Genomic DNA, 18,146 nt, shown 5'->3' with positions numbered 1-18,146 from the left:
AACAGATTCCAGGGGTGGGGGATTTGGGCTCATCTCTGCCCCACGTCATCTGGGGCCTCATCAAGAATCATCTGAGGGTTCATTCATGTGGGGCAGTTGATACTGGCTGTCCCCATGGGCGCCTCCCCATGTGGTCCTTCTGTGTCAGCTAATTTGGGCTTCCTCACAGCATGGCAGCCAGCTTCCCTCAGAGTGAGCATCCACGGAGATGGAGGCAAGTAGAGGGTGGACCCAAACGGAGAGACTGCTTGGTGGGAAATGTGTCTGGGGCACCATGTAAGGAGTGAGGGTAGGACCAGGGTTTATTTCAGGCGATTCAGGTGCCACCCAGTCCAGCAGCCCTGAGCCCAGTGCAAGACCAGCCGCCAGCTCTGGAGAAGTGACCAGAGGCTGGATGTCTGGGGACACATGGCCTGAGAACACGCACTGGCATCTGGGAAATGGAGTGATGGGTCCTGCCCCTCCTAGGGCATGTGGGCAGATTCTTGAACCTTGGCAGGTCCGGCAGAGTGGGATCAGTGCACATTGGTGTGGACTTGCCCTGTCATTCAGGTGACCCCCTGTTGGTGACACCCTTAAAGATCTCTGGGGTCACTGGTGGCAGCTTGGCACTGACTGGACTTACTTGCTGAGTGCTACAGGGTACCTGGATGTAACTTCCTCTGAGTTTTCCAAGGTGGCTATGCAGTGACTCCCATGGTCCCTGGGATGAAGGCCACAGTCTTTAAAGTGGCTTCAGAGGCCCCTCCTGCTCCCTGTCTTACACTAGCCTCAAAGAGTCAAGGCCCCAGAGGCTCCTGCTACCTAGTCAACCATCAACAGAGCAAGATGCCCATGCTCTGCAGGCTTGCAAGAGTCAGACCAACGGCCCACCTGCAGGTTCTTGCTCCTGTCTCATATTGGCCTTTAAAAAAAAAAAAGGTAAATTTTCATATGCTTAACTGATTTTTCACTAGTTCATTTTACAATGATGACTTCACTGTACTGTGTGCTCTCCAAATCCATCTCTGCTCTGTGTGTTTGCACATGCTGTTCCCTCTGCCTGGAGGGTGCTTCCTCTCCCATTTCTCTCTGGAAAGCTTTGACTCACCCTGTAATGTTTAGTTCAGCTATCACTCCCTCCAGGGAGCCATCCCAGACTACCTACCCCTACTCCAGACCTCACATAGAATGCCAAGATTTCTTCTTGTGATGACTAAGATGACTCTTCAGCACACTCTTCCTCAGCGTCCCTTGAAGTCAGGGCCTGGGTCTTACTGGCCAGTGTGCCCAGTGCACATTACACACCCCAAACAGTGTTTGTTGAATGAATCAGTAAAGGATGCGTTTTAAATGAAGCCATCTAGTCTGGTCCAATTTCCATCTCTACCACTTTCAGTCTATGTGATCTTGGATAGTTTTCTTGACTTCTTTGGGCCTCTCATCTCAAAGTCTGGGAGAGTCTGAAAGCTATGTGTGTCTGCCAGCAGTTGTCCATGTGTCTCCATCTAGCAGTGACTTTTTCTTTGTGGCTGTTCTCACCAGATACCGAGACTGGGAGAAATAGAAGAAAGCACGACATACAATGGGTAACCTGGGACGAAGAGCCAGCATGAGGGGTGGAGGGGGAGCATGTGCCACGGTGAGGGGCGAGGGGCATGGCCTTGAGTGGGTTTCCTCCCTCTGCCTGGCCTTGGTTTTCTCATATGTAACAAGATGGAGGTGAGCTGAAATTTGAAGCCACATAGGCTGGCCCCTGACCAGGCACTAGTGGCTTCACCCCCGCTACCTCCTTCTTCGCTCTCTGCCTTCTCAGGAGATCCAGCCACCCCTCCACCCCGCTGACACCTCCTATAGCCCCCACACTCCTGTCTTGGGATTGAGTGAAGTGTGTCTCACACACATGCACACACAGGCATGCATGTACACATATCTCCACCTGAGTGTGGTTTTCTGTACTCTCTCTTCATGTGAGGGTCATGTTCTCCAGTCACTGCCCCAGATTTATCCAGCCAAAGTCAAGACAAGTGACTAGGAAGTGGAATCCCCACAAATAAAATCCTTAACACCTGATACCAGAGACTTCCTTCCCTGTCTTCACTCCTAAACCTCACGGAGAGACACCAGGTGCCATGCCTGTTGCTGCCTCAGGGCCTTTGCAATTGTTGTTCCCTTGTGCATTAGCTGTTCTTCCCCTCATCACAGTCTGGCCGCCTCCCTCTCCTGGTTCAGGTCTCAGCATGGATGACACCTGCTACCAAAGATCCTCTCCATCCCAGGCCATCCTGGGAGTGGGAATGGGGAGTGTCCCACATGGGGAACGGGATGGCACAGTCGCAGGTGGGTGTGTGCTGGAGTGGCTTTCTGGGGCACACAGGGCATCTCTGCTCACAGCCAGATTAGAAGCGAATGACATCTCTGTGCTTCTGCTTCCCAACTGAAAGCTGGGTACTCACCCAGCAGGGCTGAGCAAGAGAATGTGAGCAGGGGGCACAGCACAAGGCCGAGTCTGCACTGACTGGGGCTGCAGAGACAGGTTGCCTGGGGCTCACGGCCCAGGGTCCTGCTGCCTGGAGCACAGCACTCAGGCTGTGGGAGCCAGGAAGCCAGGGGGTTCAGGAAATGGGTCGAGGCCTCTTCCCTAGATGGGAAGACAGACAGTGTCAAGAACAAAAGGAACAGCCCTGCAATGAGACCACCTAGGCTCATCTCAAGGACATTAGGCTGTGTGAACAAAGCCAGTCTCAGATTACATGCTGGATGATTCCATTTATATACCGCTCTTGAAATTTTAAAAATATATCTAGTCATACCGAGAGTGAGTGGGTCAGTGGTGGCCAGGGGTTGGAGTGGGGAAGGGGTGACCAGCAGGCAGAGAGCACAAGGGAGTTCTCTGGGAAGATGGAACAGATCTGTACCTGGGGCGGTGGTTACAGAGAACTAGGTACAAAGGGGAAAAGCGAGTGCCCCCAAGGGCAGGAGGAATCCGAATAAGGGCTGCAGTTCAGTTAGTGGATGGTGCCAACGTCAATTTCCTGGGTCGATCATTGCACAGCGGTTATGTAAGACGTGTCACCGAGGGGAGCTGGCTGAAGGGCACACGTGAGCTCCCTGAACTATTTTTGCAATCTCCATGCAAGCCTAAAACTATTTCAAAATAAAAAAGTGTTTTTTTAAAAAGATTTATTTATTTGACAGGGACAGAGAGAGAGAGAGAACACAAGCAGGGGGAGCGGCAGGCACAGGGGGAGGGAGAAACAGGATCCCCGCTGAGCAGGGAGCCTGACGTGGGGCTCCATCCCCAGACCCTGGGATCATGACCTGAGCTGAAGGCTCAACCGACTAAGTCCCCCAAGCACCCCTAAAGACAGCTTTAAAAATGAAAAACACTGAGACGACCTCATCTAATAACAGCAGAGTGCACATTCTTCTCAGGCTCCTGTGGAACATTTGCCGGAGCCACGTTATGTTTAAAAGAATGGCATCTGGGATCCCTGGGTGGCGCAGCGATTTAGCGCCTGCCTTTGGCCCAGAGCGCTATCCTGGAGACCCGGGATCGAATCCCACGTCGGGCTCCTGGTGCATGGAGCCTGCTTCTCCCTCTGCCTATGTCTCTGCCTCTCTCTCTCTCTCTCTCTGTGTGTGTGACTATCATAAATTAAAAAAAAAAAAAAAAGAAAGAAAAAGAATGGCATCGATGCAGTGTGTACTCTCAGACCACAGTGGAAGTAAGCTAGAAAATCTTAATGGAGAGATAGTTGAAAAACCCCAGATTCTTGGAGATCAAACAACAGTCTTCTCTTTTTTTTTTTTAAGATTTATTTATTTATTCATGAGATACAGACTGAGAGAAAGAGGCAGAGACACAGGCAAAGGGAGAAGCAGGCTCCTCGCAGGGAGCCCGACGTGGGATTCGATCCTGCATCCCAGGATCACGACCTGAGCCAAAGGCTGGCGCCCAACCACTGAGCCACCCAGGTGTCCCAAACAATAGTCTTCTCAACACAGGAGTAAAATAAGAAATCAAGAGGAACTTGAAAATATTTGAACTGGGTAAAACTAAAAACACAACTTATATAAATTGTAGCAAAAGCAGTTCTTAGAGGGAGGCTGGTACCATTCAACTCATAAATTAGAAAAGCAGAAAAATGGGGTGCGGGTAGCTCAGTCGGTTAAGCATCTGACTCTTGATTTTGGCCCAGGTCATGATCCCAAGGCACTGGGATTGAGCCCCACATCGTTGTCGGGTTCCTTGGTCAGCGGGGAGTCTGCTTCTCCCTCTTCCTCTGGCCACCCATCCCGCTCCTGCTCTCCCTGTCAAATAAATAAATAAGATCTTAAAAAGAAAAAAGGGGATCCCTGGGTGGCTCAGCGGTTTAGCGCCTGCCTTTGGCCCGGGGCGCGGTCCTGGAGTCTTGGGATCGAGTCCCACGTCAGGCTCCTGGCATGGAGCCTGCTTCTCCCTACTCCTGTGTTTCTGCCTCTCTCTCTCTCTCTATCATAAATAAATAAGTAAATAAATCTTAAAAAAAAAAAGATCTTAAAAAGAAAAAAGAAAAAAGAAGAATAGCAAATTTTTTAAAAAAGATTTTATTTATTTATTCATGAGAGACACAGAGAGAGAGGCAGAGACGCAGGCAGAGGGAGAAGCAGGCTCCATGCAAGGAGCCTGATGTGGGACTCAATCCGGGGACTCCAGGATCATGCCCTGGGCCAAAGGCAGGTGCCAAACCGCTGAGCCACCCAGGGATCCCCAAGAAGAGCAAATTCAATCCAAAATCGACAAAAGGAAACCCATCTACCCTGAGAAGGCCCTCCTCCAATCTCACTGGTCTTGCACAATGTATTAAGAATTTCCAGGGGCATGTTCCCCATGTGGCTGCAGTGGATATGGGGTTGTCCATGTGGGCAAGAGCTTCTCCACATGCCCTCCCGCCTACCGTCAGGAAGGCAGCCAGAGCAGCCAGCTGTTGCGACCATTGCCATGGCACACCGGGCTGAATCCGCCCAGGGGTGGTGGCTATAATTCAGTAACTCTGCCACTAAGAAATGGTGCCTGAGGCTCACACCCAGCACCCCTACTGGGGGGAAGGAAGGGTGGGCAGGAGGCTTGATGGTGAACCAAGAACACAGGGGGATGGGGTGCTGACTGCAATTCTCACTGCTGGAATGTTCTCCACCCCCTCGCCACCTTGCATTTGCTAAGATGGCCATTATAAACTAATAATTAGAAGGGTTGGTGAAGATGTGGGGAAATCGAAACCCTGTGCATTGTTGATGGGAGTGTAAAAGATGGTGCAAGCGCTGTGGAAAACAGTGTGGAGGCTCCTCAAAAAGTTAAAATTAGAACTATTGGGCAGCCTGGATTGCTCAGTGGTTTAGCACTGGCTTCAGCTCAGGGCGTGATCCTGGAGACCTGGGATCGAGTCCAGCTCAGGTTCCCCACAGGGAGCCTGCTTCTCCCTCTGCTTGTGTCTCTGCCCCTCTGTGTGTGTGTGTGTCTCTCATGAATAAATAAATAAAATCTTAAAAAAAAAATAGAACTGCCATAATGATCCAGCAATCTCACTCCTGGGTATTTACTGAAAAAAGTTGGAAGCAGGGTTTCAGAGAGATATTTATACCCCCACGTTCAAAGCAGTGTTATTCACAGCAGCCAAAAGGTGGAAGCAACCCAAGTGCCCATCAGCAGATGGATGGATGAACACAATGTAGTCCAGACACACAATGGGATATTATCCGATGTTGAACAGGAAGCACATTCTGACACCTGCTACCACATGGATGAACCTGGAAGACACTGTTCCCTGCAAAAGAACCCTGTCACAAAAAGACAAACACTGTAGCACTGCAGTCACATAAGGTGCTGAAAGCAGTCAGGTTCACAGAGGCAGAAAGCAGGTGGTAGGTGCCTGGGCTGGGTGGGGGGTGGGGGTGCGGATTAGTATTTCATGGGGACAGAGTGTGAATCTTGCAAGGACAGAATTTTAGGGATGGACAGTGGTGGCGGCTGCACAACAGCATGAATGTGCTAAACAGCACGCAACTGGACACACAAAAAATGGTTAAGATGGTAAATATATGTTACATGTTATTTTATCAGCAATTCTTTTCAAAAGAATAAAAACAATGATTGAACTAAAACAATCAATTAAGGGGACCCTGGGTGGTTCAGTCGGTGAGACAACTACCTTTGGGCTCAGGTCATGATCCTGGGGTCTTGAGATCAAGCCCAAGAGTCAGGCTCCCTGCTCGGCTGCTTCTCCCTCTCCCTCTGCTCCTCCCCCTGCTCATGCTCTCTCTCCCTCTGTCTCTCTCTCTCAATCAAATAAATAAATAAAATCTTGGGGACGCCTGGATGGCTCAGCATTTGAGCGTCTGCCTTCGGCTCGGGGCGTGATTCTGGATCCAGGGATCAAGTCCCACATCTGGCTCCCTGCATGGAGCCTGCTCCTCCCTCTGCCCGTGTCTCTGCCTCTGTGTGTGTGTGTGTGTGTCTCTCATGAATAAATAAATACAATCTTTAAAAAAAAAATAAAATCTTAAAAAAATAAATAAAGCAAGAAAGAAGACAAGAACACTTAGGTTTCCAACTTAACCATCTTGCAAAGCAGTAGTGCTGCTGGCACGGGGGACTCCGCTTGTGCCAGCTACTCTTAATTTCTGCCTCCCAGCCTGGGACCTCCCAGCCCTGGATCTCCCACCCAGCAGACTCTTCCCTCAGTGAGCAGAGTCCCAGGCAACAATATACTGTCACGAAAGCCCACCTGGGAGCAGTGACAGGGACTTTGTGTGTGTTGGGACAGCAGTCTGCCTTTTTCTCCCCTCCGAGAAAACTGCAATAGGTCTCCTGGTTTTGGCAGGACCGGGAACTGGATTCCGGGGGACATATGAGCTGCAGGCTCCTCCTTGCCCACCGCCTGCCCATCCTCCAGTGTGCGTCTTCCGTGCATCCCTCACACTGGGAGGGCCTGCTCTGGGCCAGCCCTTGGGCCGGGCACCCCGGACTCAGGGGCGCCCCAAGCCGACAAAGGCCAAGCTCCCGGCCCGCCGTAATGGGGAAACAGGCAGACAGACGGACAGGCGCATCAACAAAGGAGCCTGCTCATTCTGGGCGCAGAACAGACGCAGAGGACGGCAAACAGGGTGAGGGACGGGGCAGGGCCACTGTATGCCCCCCTGCCCCTGCCCCACACTGTATGTGCCCCCTGCCCACTGGCGGCTCCTAGCCCACCTCCCGCCACGCACCCCGGGCCAGAAGAGCAGCCTTGAGGTGTTGCCGCGGCCCCCCCACTGCGGGCCCCCCGGGAGGGACCGGGCCTGAGGGCTCTGATCCTGCAGCTTCCAGGGCCCACGGCCCGACCCGGGGTCGCAGCTGCGGAAGGCGGGGCGGGACCGGCCGCTTGCAGGGCGGCCTTTCTCGCTGCGGCGGCGCCCCCTGCCGGGAAGGCGCGGCTCCTGCAGCTCCCCAGCCAGCCTCCTGCGCGGTCCCGGTCCCGGTGCCGGTGCCGGTGCCGGTCCCGCAGGAGGGGCCTGGGCCGGGCCTGGGACGCGCCCGGGAGCTCCGGCCTCCAGCCTCCGCCTCCAGCCTCGGCCGGGCCCACCCGACGCCCCACGGGCTCGCCTCCCTCGGGGATGAAGACACAAAGGGGAATCTCTCATTCTAAGATGCATTCCCTTCCCTATGGCTGGAGCTAACCGTGGAGGTCCGCTTTGGAAAGGGATTTTTAACCTTTTGGCACATGAAGCAGTCTCTTCAGAAAGATAGTTCTGGGGGGCCCTAGGGGGCTCAGTTGAAGAGTCTGCCTTCGGCTGGGGTCATGACCCTGGGGTCCTGGGATCCAGTCCTGCATCAGCCTACCAGCTCAGTGGCGTCAGCTTCTCCCTCTCCCGCTTTCTCTGCTCATTTCTCTCTCAAATAAATGAATAAAAGAGAGAGAGAAAAAAAGAAAAGGTAGTTCTGGAAGTTCTCTATCAACATCCCTGGGGCACAATGGACAAGTGGCCCTCTTAGAGCGCCCAGGAAAGCTTGCACCAAATTAACAAATTCAATCCTGAGCCTACCTGAACCTGGGATTGGACCGAGTGGCCATCTGACCCGCTCACCTGCTGGCCCATCAGGCTCTTGAAGAAGAAAAATCAGGTCTTATTTTCCTTGGTGTCTTCAGTCCTCCTTGGGTGCTCCAGTTCCCAGAAGACACTTGACTGAATTACTGTATTCACCTTTCTGCCTCCTGATCCTTGTGGGGCACCCGGTTTTTGCCTGGCCATTGGTTCACTCTGGAGGCCTGAGGGATGTTACTGCTGTCAGTACAGCCTCCGGCAGCAGGCCTGATGGAGCCCACACCTGCCAGAGGGAGGGGGTGCAGACCATGCTCTCTCTCAGGATTGAGATTCTGGAGGGGTGTGAGCAAGGGGAGAGAGGAGGCCCAAGTCAAGGTCACTGCAGGGGTGGGAGCCAGATCCTGTAGGGTGTGGCAGGCCATAGAACAGAATTCAGATCTCATTCTAATGTCTCCAGAAGCCAATAGTAGGGGGCATCCCTGGGTGGTTCAGCGGTTTAGCGCCTGCCTTTGTCCTGTATCAGGCTCCCAGCATGCAGCCTGCTTCTCCCTCTGCCTCTCTCTGTTTCTCTCATGAATAAATAAAATCTTTTAAAAAAAGAGAGAAGCTAATGATGGTATTAGGCAATCTATCTGGCCTGTGGTTTTTTGTTTTTTAGATTTTATTTATTCATTCATGAAAAACAAAGAGAGAGAGAGAGGCAAAAACATAGAGGGAGAAGCATGTTCTCTGCAGAGCCTGATGCAGGACCCCATCCCAGGACCCCAGGATCACGCCCTGAGCAAAAGACAGACGCTCAGCCAGAGCCACCCAGGCATCCCTGGCCTGTGGTTTTTAAAGACACCTCTAGGGATCCCTGGGTGGCACAGTGGTTTGGCGCCTGCCTTTGGCCCAGGGCGCGATCCTGGAGACCCGGGATCGAATCCCACATCGGGCTCCCGGTGCATGGAGCCTGCTTCTCCCTCTGCCTGTGTCTCTGCCCCTCTCTCTCTCTCTCTCTCTCTGTGACTATCATAAATAAATACAAATTAAAAAAAATAAATAAAGACACCTCTGGCTGCTGCTTACTGTGTGCAGAGTGGCTTGGAGAGGGGTTGAGGGAAGCAGAAAACCACTTAAGAAGCTGCTGAGCAGCCCAGGTGAGATGGGTTAACTGTGGTATGGGCATTTGGTGCATTTGGGATGTGTTCTGGGTGGTCCTTGTAGTCATACTGATGAGTTGGATGTCAGTTCTATTTTTTTTTGAGAGAGAGAGAGCGCACATGCGCGAGCGCACAAGCAGGGGGAGGGGTAGAGGGAGCCGGAGAAGCAAACTCCCCGCTGAGCAGGGAGTGTGACACGGGCTCTATCCCAGGATGCTGGGATCATGACCTGAGTTGAAGGCAGACACTCAACCAACTGAGCCCCGTTAGCTCTATTAACAAATCATTTTAAGCTGAAGTCCTTAGAAGATACTGCTGTGTGAGAGTCCATGAAGTTTTGTTTCTGATAAAGAAGGCGGGTCTCGAAGCAGGTAAGACCTAAGGTGGCCTCCAGCTGTTTGTGACTGTCTGAGGTCTGAAGACAGCTGGTGACCTGGCTCTCTCTCTGCTGTCCTGAGCCCAGCTCTCTCATTTGCTTTCACCAGCAGTGGGGAAAAAAACCTAACCAACTAATGCTTTCCCATGTGCTGCTCCTTTTGAGGCAGCCAAAGTAGTTTAAAATCTTAAATTCAGACCATTATTAGTTTGCTCTCGTTAGGTCTTTTGTTTCAAGAAATACCTGTTTATAAGTTTTATTTGCACACACCCTGCACATTTGTCTACATGTGGTCTGTGGCTGCTTGTGTACCACGAGGGTGTAGTTGGGAGACTGTGGAGCCTTGTGGTTCTTTCCATCTGGCCATTTAGGGATGTGACTAGCCTGTCCTAGTTCATACAGTTAGCAAGTTCACACCAGACTGATTCTACGAGCTGCACTTTTTGTTTTGTTTTGGGAGACAGTGAGTGAACCCAGGTAGGGAGCTCAAAGCAGGGCTCGATCTCAGGACCCTGGGACCATGACCTAAGCTGAAGGCAGACATTTAATGGACTGAGCCATCCAGGGAATCCCTGGGTGGCTCAGCGGTTTAGTGCCTGCCTTTGGCCCAGGGTGCGATCCTGGAGTCCTGGGATCGAGTCCCACGTCAGGCTCCTGGCATACGGCCTGCTTCTCCCTCCTCCTGTGTCTCTGCCTCTCTATATGTCTATCATAAATAAATAAATCTTGCAAAAAAAAAAAAAAAAGGACTGAGCCATCCACTTTTCTATCTGCACTTTTCCATTTACAGTGAATGGATCCACCTCCTTACACATGGTCCAAGACTCGTTTCTCAAAGTTCTGGCTAGGAGGAAAAGAAGCCACAAGGTACTGACTAGCTCATTAGTACCGTTTCATGAATGTTCATAAACTGGCTCCCGGATGCCCGAGGCTGCCCTTGGACTAGGTGGAGGTCCTATGGACTCCCAGACACTCTAAGCAGAGCTGTGCTCTATAAGCAGGTGTGAGAGTGAAGAACAGATGGACTCCAGTGAGACTGATGGGATACCTCCTCTCGAGGTTTATTAAACCCCATCCTTGTTTATTCTTCTATTAAGTGGGGGAGCTCCAGACCCAGCAGTAGAGATGGGTCTGCTGGGGTCACCCATGATGAAAACTAGTGTCCCCCCCAAATTTTATTGACTTATTAGAGTGAGAATGACCTTCCTTAAATCTCCAGTTGGTCAGGGGTAGTGGAGGAAGGAGTCAGGAGGTCTGAGGGTAGCAGTGCCAGAGCAGAGGTGTGCCTGGCTCCCCCAACCCTGGTTCTTGAGACAAAGGAGCTTCATTTGTCCCACACTATGCAAACCAGCTTCGAGTGCCCCATTCCAAACAAGGCCCTGCACTCTCTATTTAGAACCCTCAAGAACAAGTGACCACAAGAGTTTTCAGAACCCAAGGCTGCTTAGAGATAAGCTGCACATGTAATCATGTAAGTTGTCATCTAAACCAGGGCTTTTTTTTTTTTTTTAAGTTTGTATTTGGAGTGCCTGGCTGGCCCAGTTGGTACAGCATGCAGCTCCTGATCTCGGGGTTGTGGGTTCATGCCATGTTGGGTGTAGAGATTACTTAAAAATAAAATCTTAAATAAAATATTTATTAATTTTAAAGATTTTATTATTTGTTCATGAGAGACACAGAGAGAAAGAGAGGCAGAGACACAGGCAGAGGGACAAGCAGGCTTCATGCAGGGAGCCCGACGTGGGACTGGATCCCAGTCTCCAGGATCAGGCCCTGGGCTGAAGGCGGCGCTAAACTGCTGAGCCACCTGGGTTGCCCCATAAGTTTATTTTTTAGTAATCTCTATATCCAACGTGGGGATCAAACTCACAACCCCAAGATTAAGAACTGCACACTCTTCCCACCAAGCCAGCGAGGTGCTTCCAGGGCTTGTTTTTTAAAGTATTGTCAGAAAATGATATGTGGGGATCCCTGGGTGGCGCAGCGGTTTGGTGCCTGCCTTTGGCCCAGGGCGCGATCCTGGAGACCTGGGATCGAATCCCATGTCGGGCTCCTGGTGCATGGAGCCTGCTTCTCCCTCTGCCTATGTCTCTGCCTCTCTCTCTCTCTGTGCGACTATCATAAATTAATAAAAATTAAAAAAAGAAAATTATATGTGATTAACTTTAAAAAATGTCAAGCTGAATTTCATTCTTTTACTGGTTATTATACTTTAATTTTCTCAACCCAATTTACTTTATAGGTAATAAAAGTAAATAAGTACTATATGTTCCTAAAATAAAGTGTTACTCTTTAAAGTGTTACTTGTGAACTTAATGCTTTCTGGAATTTAGAGTTTTTATTATGCAGAGATTAAATCTCAGCTTTAAAATTCTAATTTTTTCATAATCTGCCCTAATTACTACCTGCTTTTTAATATTAACCACAATTTTATTTTATTTTTAAAGATTTTGCTTATTTGACAGAGAGCATGAGCAGGGGCAGTGGCAGGCAGAGGGAGACAGAGAAGCAGAGTCCCCGCTGAGCACGGAGCCTAATATGGAACTCAATCCTAGGACCCTGGGGCCAGGACCTGAGCCCAAGGCAGGTGCTTAACCAGTTGAGCCACCCAGGGTGCCCCTTTTAAAGAGCATTTTAGCTGGGGCACCTGGTTGGCTCAGTGGCTGAGCGTCTGCCTTTGGCTCAGGTCATGATCTTGGGGCCTGGGATGGAGTCCTGCTTCAGGCTCCCTGCAGGGAGCCTGCTTCTCCCTCTGCCTATGTCTCTGCCTTCCTCTCTGTCTCTCATGAATAAATACAAATCTTAAAAAAAGAGAGATTGTCCTTTATAAAAAAGGCATTTTAGCAACATGGATATTAGATAAGAAAGCTATTTTCAGGGGCAGCCTGGGTGGCTCAGTGGTTTACCGCTACCTTCAGCCCTTCAGCCCAGGGCGTGATCCTGGAGACCTGGGATGGAGTCCCACATCGGGCTCCCTGCATGGAGCCTGCTTCTCCCTCTGCCTCTCTCTGTCTCTCTCATGAATGAATAAATAAAATATTTTAAAAAAAAGGAAAGCTATTTTCATATTCAGTGACGTCATAGGGATATGCTAATGACTTCCCAGTGATGGCCAGTATTAAATGTAACTTACATGTGCTTTCAGCTTCTAAATTCAGAGATTCTTTGTCATCAATGAGCTTCCTGAATAAACACTGTAAATGTGCGATATGGAAGGTCCATGAAAGCTAAGCAGATTGCATTATCGGATTTATCATGATGTACACAGCTAAGGGAGGCTATACCTGCCCTGTCAACCTCTGAGATCTTCGATAAATGACACAAAAACACCCTAAGCTGGGTGCATAGTTGAGGTCTACTGTCTGGGAGGACCAATGGAGAATACAGATTAAGATTCAAATCAAGACCAAGACCTGTTGTAACTGCAAGATTCTATGCTGTCGGGTGAAAAAGACAAAAATCCTAACACTGGTCATTCACACGTGTGATTTAACTATTCACTTTGAGAGGAAAGAAACATAAAATTCTGTGAAATAGTAGCTGAGCCTTTTCACATTTTTCACATCCTCAAGGAGGTACTCCCAAGCCACTTTTCCTTATCCCTAAAATCATGAACAACAGGTGGATTTTCAAACAAACAAACAAACAAAAAAGGGAATAAGTCCTTTTCAGAAGAAAAGCTTTTTCCGATAAAAGCTAGAATTTTTATTAATATTTAAGTTATAAGCCAAAATGTTAGCAACCACAGACGTTTGCCGTGGACAAATTAAGATTCTGAGGCCCCAGTGTCAAATTCAACTTCAGAATTAGCTGCAATAAATCAATACATCTTCTCAGAAAGTGTATGATCCTTCCGTTTACGACCCATGATGTGAAAAGCTTCATAGAACGTGAAATAACTTACCATCTACCCTGAAACTAAGCTACAGAAAATGGAATCGCCATTAGGATGGAAATAACAAGGCTCTGAAGCCCTCGGCAGTTCTTCTTAAGCGTATAAAATATAGAAACTCTGGAAAGGTGAACACTGTTGGTTGAGCTGTAAAACCCATAAAAAGAACGGTTGTGCCGCAGCGCCCCGATGAGCTGGTTCGTTCAGCTTCCCCGACGACCCCCCGACCAGGCAGGCCTCGTTTCGGCTCGGGAGACACGGAAAACCACATGCAATCACGCAGGCGGCGAGGCACGCGGGTATGCAACAGGCAGCCCCCCGCCGGCCTGCCACCAGCACGTCCCCGGGACTTAACGCCCGAGGGCGCTCTCGGGCAGCGCCCCCGACCGGCGCCGTCCCGCGGACTCAGACCTGAGGTCTCTCGCTGCAGCAGGGGAAGTGGTCTTCGGTCCGGAACAGGACGGGCGGTTCGTAGGCGCCCGGTTGGGGCCTGCCGGAGGACGCCTTGTGGAAGAAGGAGGGCACGGCGATCGTGTGCAGCAGCTTCCGGAAGGCGCTGGGGAAAGCGCCCAGCTCGGCCTCCGCCCGGGCCACCTGCTCCTCCATCCTGGCCACGCTGGCGCCGATCATCGCCACGAAGGCCTCCAGCCGGTCGATCTTGCTGTACACCTGCCGCATCTCCGTGGCCTTGGCGTAGATGCGAGGCACGCCCTCGCTGACCACGTGGGACGAGTCCCCGCGCAGCATGTCCAGCATGCCCACGAACTCGTCCACCCTGGTGAGCAGGTCCTCCAGGCTGGCGTCCAGGGCCTCGACCTCGGGCCGCGCCCCGGCTCCGGGAAGCAGGCAGGCGGCGTAGCCCGCGGCGGCGCGGCGCAGCAGCGGCAGGTCGCGGCCGGGCGCGCCCGGCTCGGGGCCCTCGTCCTCCCACGGCCCCGAAGCGCTGCTGTGGCTCTGGGACACGTTGCCGCTGTCCCCGCTCCAGGCAGCTCCCTGGAGCTCGGCCTCCTCCTCGCCCGGCCCCTCGCGCGGCGACGCCCGACCGGCGGGACCACCCTCCATGGCCGGCTTCGGCCGGGCCGCCCGCCCCGCTTCCGGGCCCGGCCGTTCTCCTTCCGGCCCCTCCGCACGCATGCGCGCGCCGCCCCCCGCCTGGGCTTCCGCTCGCGGACGCGCGCGCGCCCGTCTCTCTCCCCGCCCCTGGGCGCTCGTGCACGCGCAGCGCTCGCAGGCAGGACTGTAGAATGTGAAGAGGTGACAGGACTGTGGTGAGAGGCGCACATCCTCAGCGCATCTTTTTTTTCTTTTAAGATTTTATTTTTATTTATCCATGAGAGACACGGAGGGAGACGCAGAGACCTAGGCAGTGGGAGAAGCAGGCTCCTGTGGGAAGCCTGATGTGGGACTGGAAGCAGGACTCTGGGATGACGACCTGAGCTCAACCCCTGAGCCACCCAGGTGCCCCCTCAGTGCATCTTTTGCATATGTTCACACAATCCTGTAACCTCCACCCGGATCAAGATACAGAACATGTCCAAGACCCATGAAGAGCATCCTATTATCCCTAGTTTATTCTTGCTGCTTATATCGAAATGAAAGAGGAGAAAAATAAAAGTATGGTCCCTGAAACCTTGCTATTCTTGGTGACTTTAAGAGTTCTCAGCTTCTGGGACGCCTGGGTGGCTCAGCGGTTTAGGACCTGCCTTTAGCACAGGGTATGATCCTGGAGTCCCAGAATCGAGTCCCACGTCGGGCTCCCTGCGTGGAGCCTGCTTCTCCCTCTGCCTGTGTCTCTGCTTCTCTCTCTCTCTCTCTCATGAATAAATAAATAAAATCTTAAAAAAAAAAAAAGAGTTCTCAGCTTCTTTCCATATTTTCCCCAACACTTGGTATTGTCAATATTTTCACTTTTAGGATGTATAGTGAGTACTATCTCATTGTGGTTTTGATTTGCATTTCCCTGTTGAATCGTGAACTTTAGTGCCTTTTTATATACTTACGGGCCCTGTGGATATTCTCTTCCGTGAAGTGCTGGCTCAAGTCTTGTCCATTTTTAAATTGAGCTATTTATCTTTTCCTTATTGACCTACAGAAGTTCTCAATACAGTTTGAATATGAGTCCTTTGTCATATATCTTCTCCCACTCTGTGGCTTGCATTTTCATTCTCTTAAATGATGTCTTCCGATGAACATGTGAGAATTTTAAGAAATTCCAATTCATCAAACCAGGAACATCTGAAGAGTGAAAGAGGACACTCAGGATACAAGATATAAAATCTTGGGCAAACTATATCATGTAATTATTATGGACTATAAAGATTATAAGATGATCATGAAGGATCATATGTCCAATGCTTACCCTAGTGCAACAGGTGGTAATTGACACCCAGAGATATGTATTTGAGTTAACCAACTTGTCCAAGGCAAGTAATTGGAGGGGCTAGGACCTAATGCAGGATGTGTCTGACTCCAATACCTTTGGCATCAAATAACCTCTATTCACTGTCATAATAGTTATAATACCATCACCACTTACATCTACTGGTGCTTTGGCATTTGCAAAACACTTTCCTGCACATCATCTCACTTATGCATCTTCCCACTGACAGAGATTCAGGCTGGGATCACTGGTCTTTATGAGACTGGAAAATCAAAGCTCTGATGTGTGGCACTGTGCAAACAGCATCCCTCCAAAGTACTGCTATTATGGCACCAGTTGAACAAGCCTGGAAACAGACTCCATCTACTCCACAATGGCATACTCTCGGTGCTCAATAACTTTTTAAGTGAATATTGAAACAACATTTACTGGGCCCATGCTGTTTTGCAGGTCCTGTAGGTGGTGGGGACTGAGACCAGAACCTGTCCTCAAGGAACCTCCAGTAGGCAGAGGCTCCTACATTTTCAGAAAGGAGGCCTTCTCTCTAAAACATTCCCTAAGGCCCTACTTGTGTCCAGGCTGCCAGGAGGGGTTAAGGACAGAGCTGAATCGGAAGTGGTCCTTTATCGTAGGTTGCTCACAGTCTGATGAAGTTGATGCAGGCAGGCTGGATCCAAGGATCCACAGAGGGTGCCCTGCAAGACCAACTTTGCACAGGACAGAAATGAGATGTGAACCGGAGAAAGTAAAAACAGAGTTTATTGAATAGTGTGAGTGACATAATAGCAGACAGCATGTCTAGGAGACTCAGAAAGGAAAGGAGAATGATGAGCCTATATTGGAAAGAAGTCTAGTATACATGTTCCTTCAGGAATCCAGGGTAGGGCCCGATCAAAAGCAAGTGGCAGGTGAATAATAGGTGTAATTCTATAAATCATTGAAGGTAGGGGTTATCGATGCCAGCATCAGCTAAGATTTCTTCAAAACTAACGCCCTGGAACATGTTTGCGATCTGCCTCCTTGTAGATGTTATCAGGTGTTTGGGGGCTTAGGACAAAAGTTCAGAGAAAGATTAACTTTCTTGTTTCCCCTTTGAAGTGGGAACATAGCTTCTTTGGTTAATTCAGATGCAAAATATAGACCAAGAGTAACTGTGACGTAGCAGAGAAATTGCAGAAATAGAGCCTTTCTAAAATGGACTCCCTTCAGCTCCCCTACCTCAAAGGGAGATAAAAAAAACTACTGACTAGAACCACCCAAGGCATCTGGAGAAACATCCCCCCAGAACAAAAATCTGGGAGGAAGGGGTGGGGATTATAGAGAAAAGGCCAGGTAGGATCCCTGGTTTTTGACTAAGGGCCTGTCTCAGAAGAGGGAGCATGTGCTGTAGGTAAGGGCAGCGACTGGAGACCCAAAATAGCTCAGGTTCAAATTCTGACCTAAGCATGATTTTAGCCAGTTTTTCATCTAACAGGTTCATTGTGAGGTGAAATGAATTAATCTCAACATTTTTAAAAAAGATTTTAAAAGTTTATTCATTCATAAGAGACGGGGGGGTGGGGGGCAGAGACACAGGCAGAGGGAGAAGCAGGCACCTGCAGGGAGCCCCAAGCAGGACTCCATCCCAGCACCCTGGGATCACGACTTGAGCCAAAGGCCTATACTCAACCACTGAGCCACCCACGTGTTCCTAATCTAAGCACTTAGAGCAGTAAACATCAGCCCATCTTATTCAAATTCAAGGGAGGGAGAATTGCTTTCACTTAAAAAAAATAAATAAATAAAGGGGCGCCTGGGTGGCTCAATTGGTAGAGCGTCTGCCTTCAGCTCAGGTCATGATCCCAGGGTCCCGGGATGGAGCCCCATCGGGCACCCAGCTCCGCAGGGAGCGTGTTTCTCTCTCTCTCTCTGCCTGCCTCTCCGTCTGCTTGTGCTCTGTCTCTCTCTGTTGAATAAATAAATAAAATCTTTTTTTAAAAAAAGAGAAGCAGGCTCCCCGTGGGAGCCCGATGCAGGACTCCATCCCAGGACCCGGACATCACGATCCCTAGTTAACCAAATAAATAAATAAATCTTGTCCAAGGCATTTAAATAATAAATAAATAAATAAAATCTTTTTAAATAAAATAAAGAAAAAGAAAAAGCCTAGGGATGCCCTAGCGGAGGAGGTAATCAAAGCACTACCAGGCTCCCAAAGGCTGACTGGAGAAGGGAGGCAGGGCAGGGCGCGGGAAGCAGGTGGTGGAGGACGTGCGCGCGCCCGAGGCAGGGTCCCTCTGCGTGCGCGCACCCGCACACAGGAGTGGGCCCAGG

At 50.4% G+C, this 18,146-nt stretch overlaps 1 protein-coding gene across 1 annotated transcript; it reads right to left on the bottom strand.

The window, feature by feature from the left end:
- Nucleotides 1-13,226: 13,226 nt before the first annotated feature.
- On the bottom strand, nucleotides 13,227-14,563 carry BLOC1S4 (biogenesis of lysosomal organelles complex 1 subunit 4). The gene has a single exon (XM_038532096.1). The coding sequence runs from the start codon at nucleotides 14,513-14,515 to the stop codon at nucleotides 13,859-13,861; it is 657 nt and encodes a 218-aa protein (XP_038388024.1). The 5' UTR covers nucleotides 14,516-14,563; the 3' UTR covers nucleotides 13,227-13,858.
- Nucleotides 14,564-18,146: the final 3,583 nt, after the last annotated feature.

This window comes from Canis lupus, chromosome 3, assembly GCF_011100685.1.
Source record: "Canis lupus familiaris isolate Mischka breed German Shepherd chromosome 3, alternate assembly UU_Cfam_GSD_1.0, whole genome shotgun sequence".
In the NCBI taxonomy this organism is placed as follows: Eukaryota; Metazoa; Chordata; class Mammalia; order Carnivora; family Canidae; genus Canis; species Canis lupus.
This window is presented reverse-complemented; position numbering and strand designations above follow the sequence as displayed.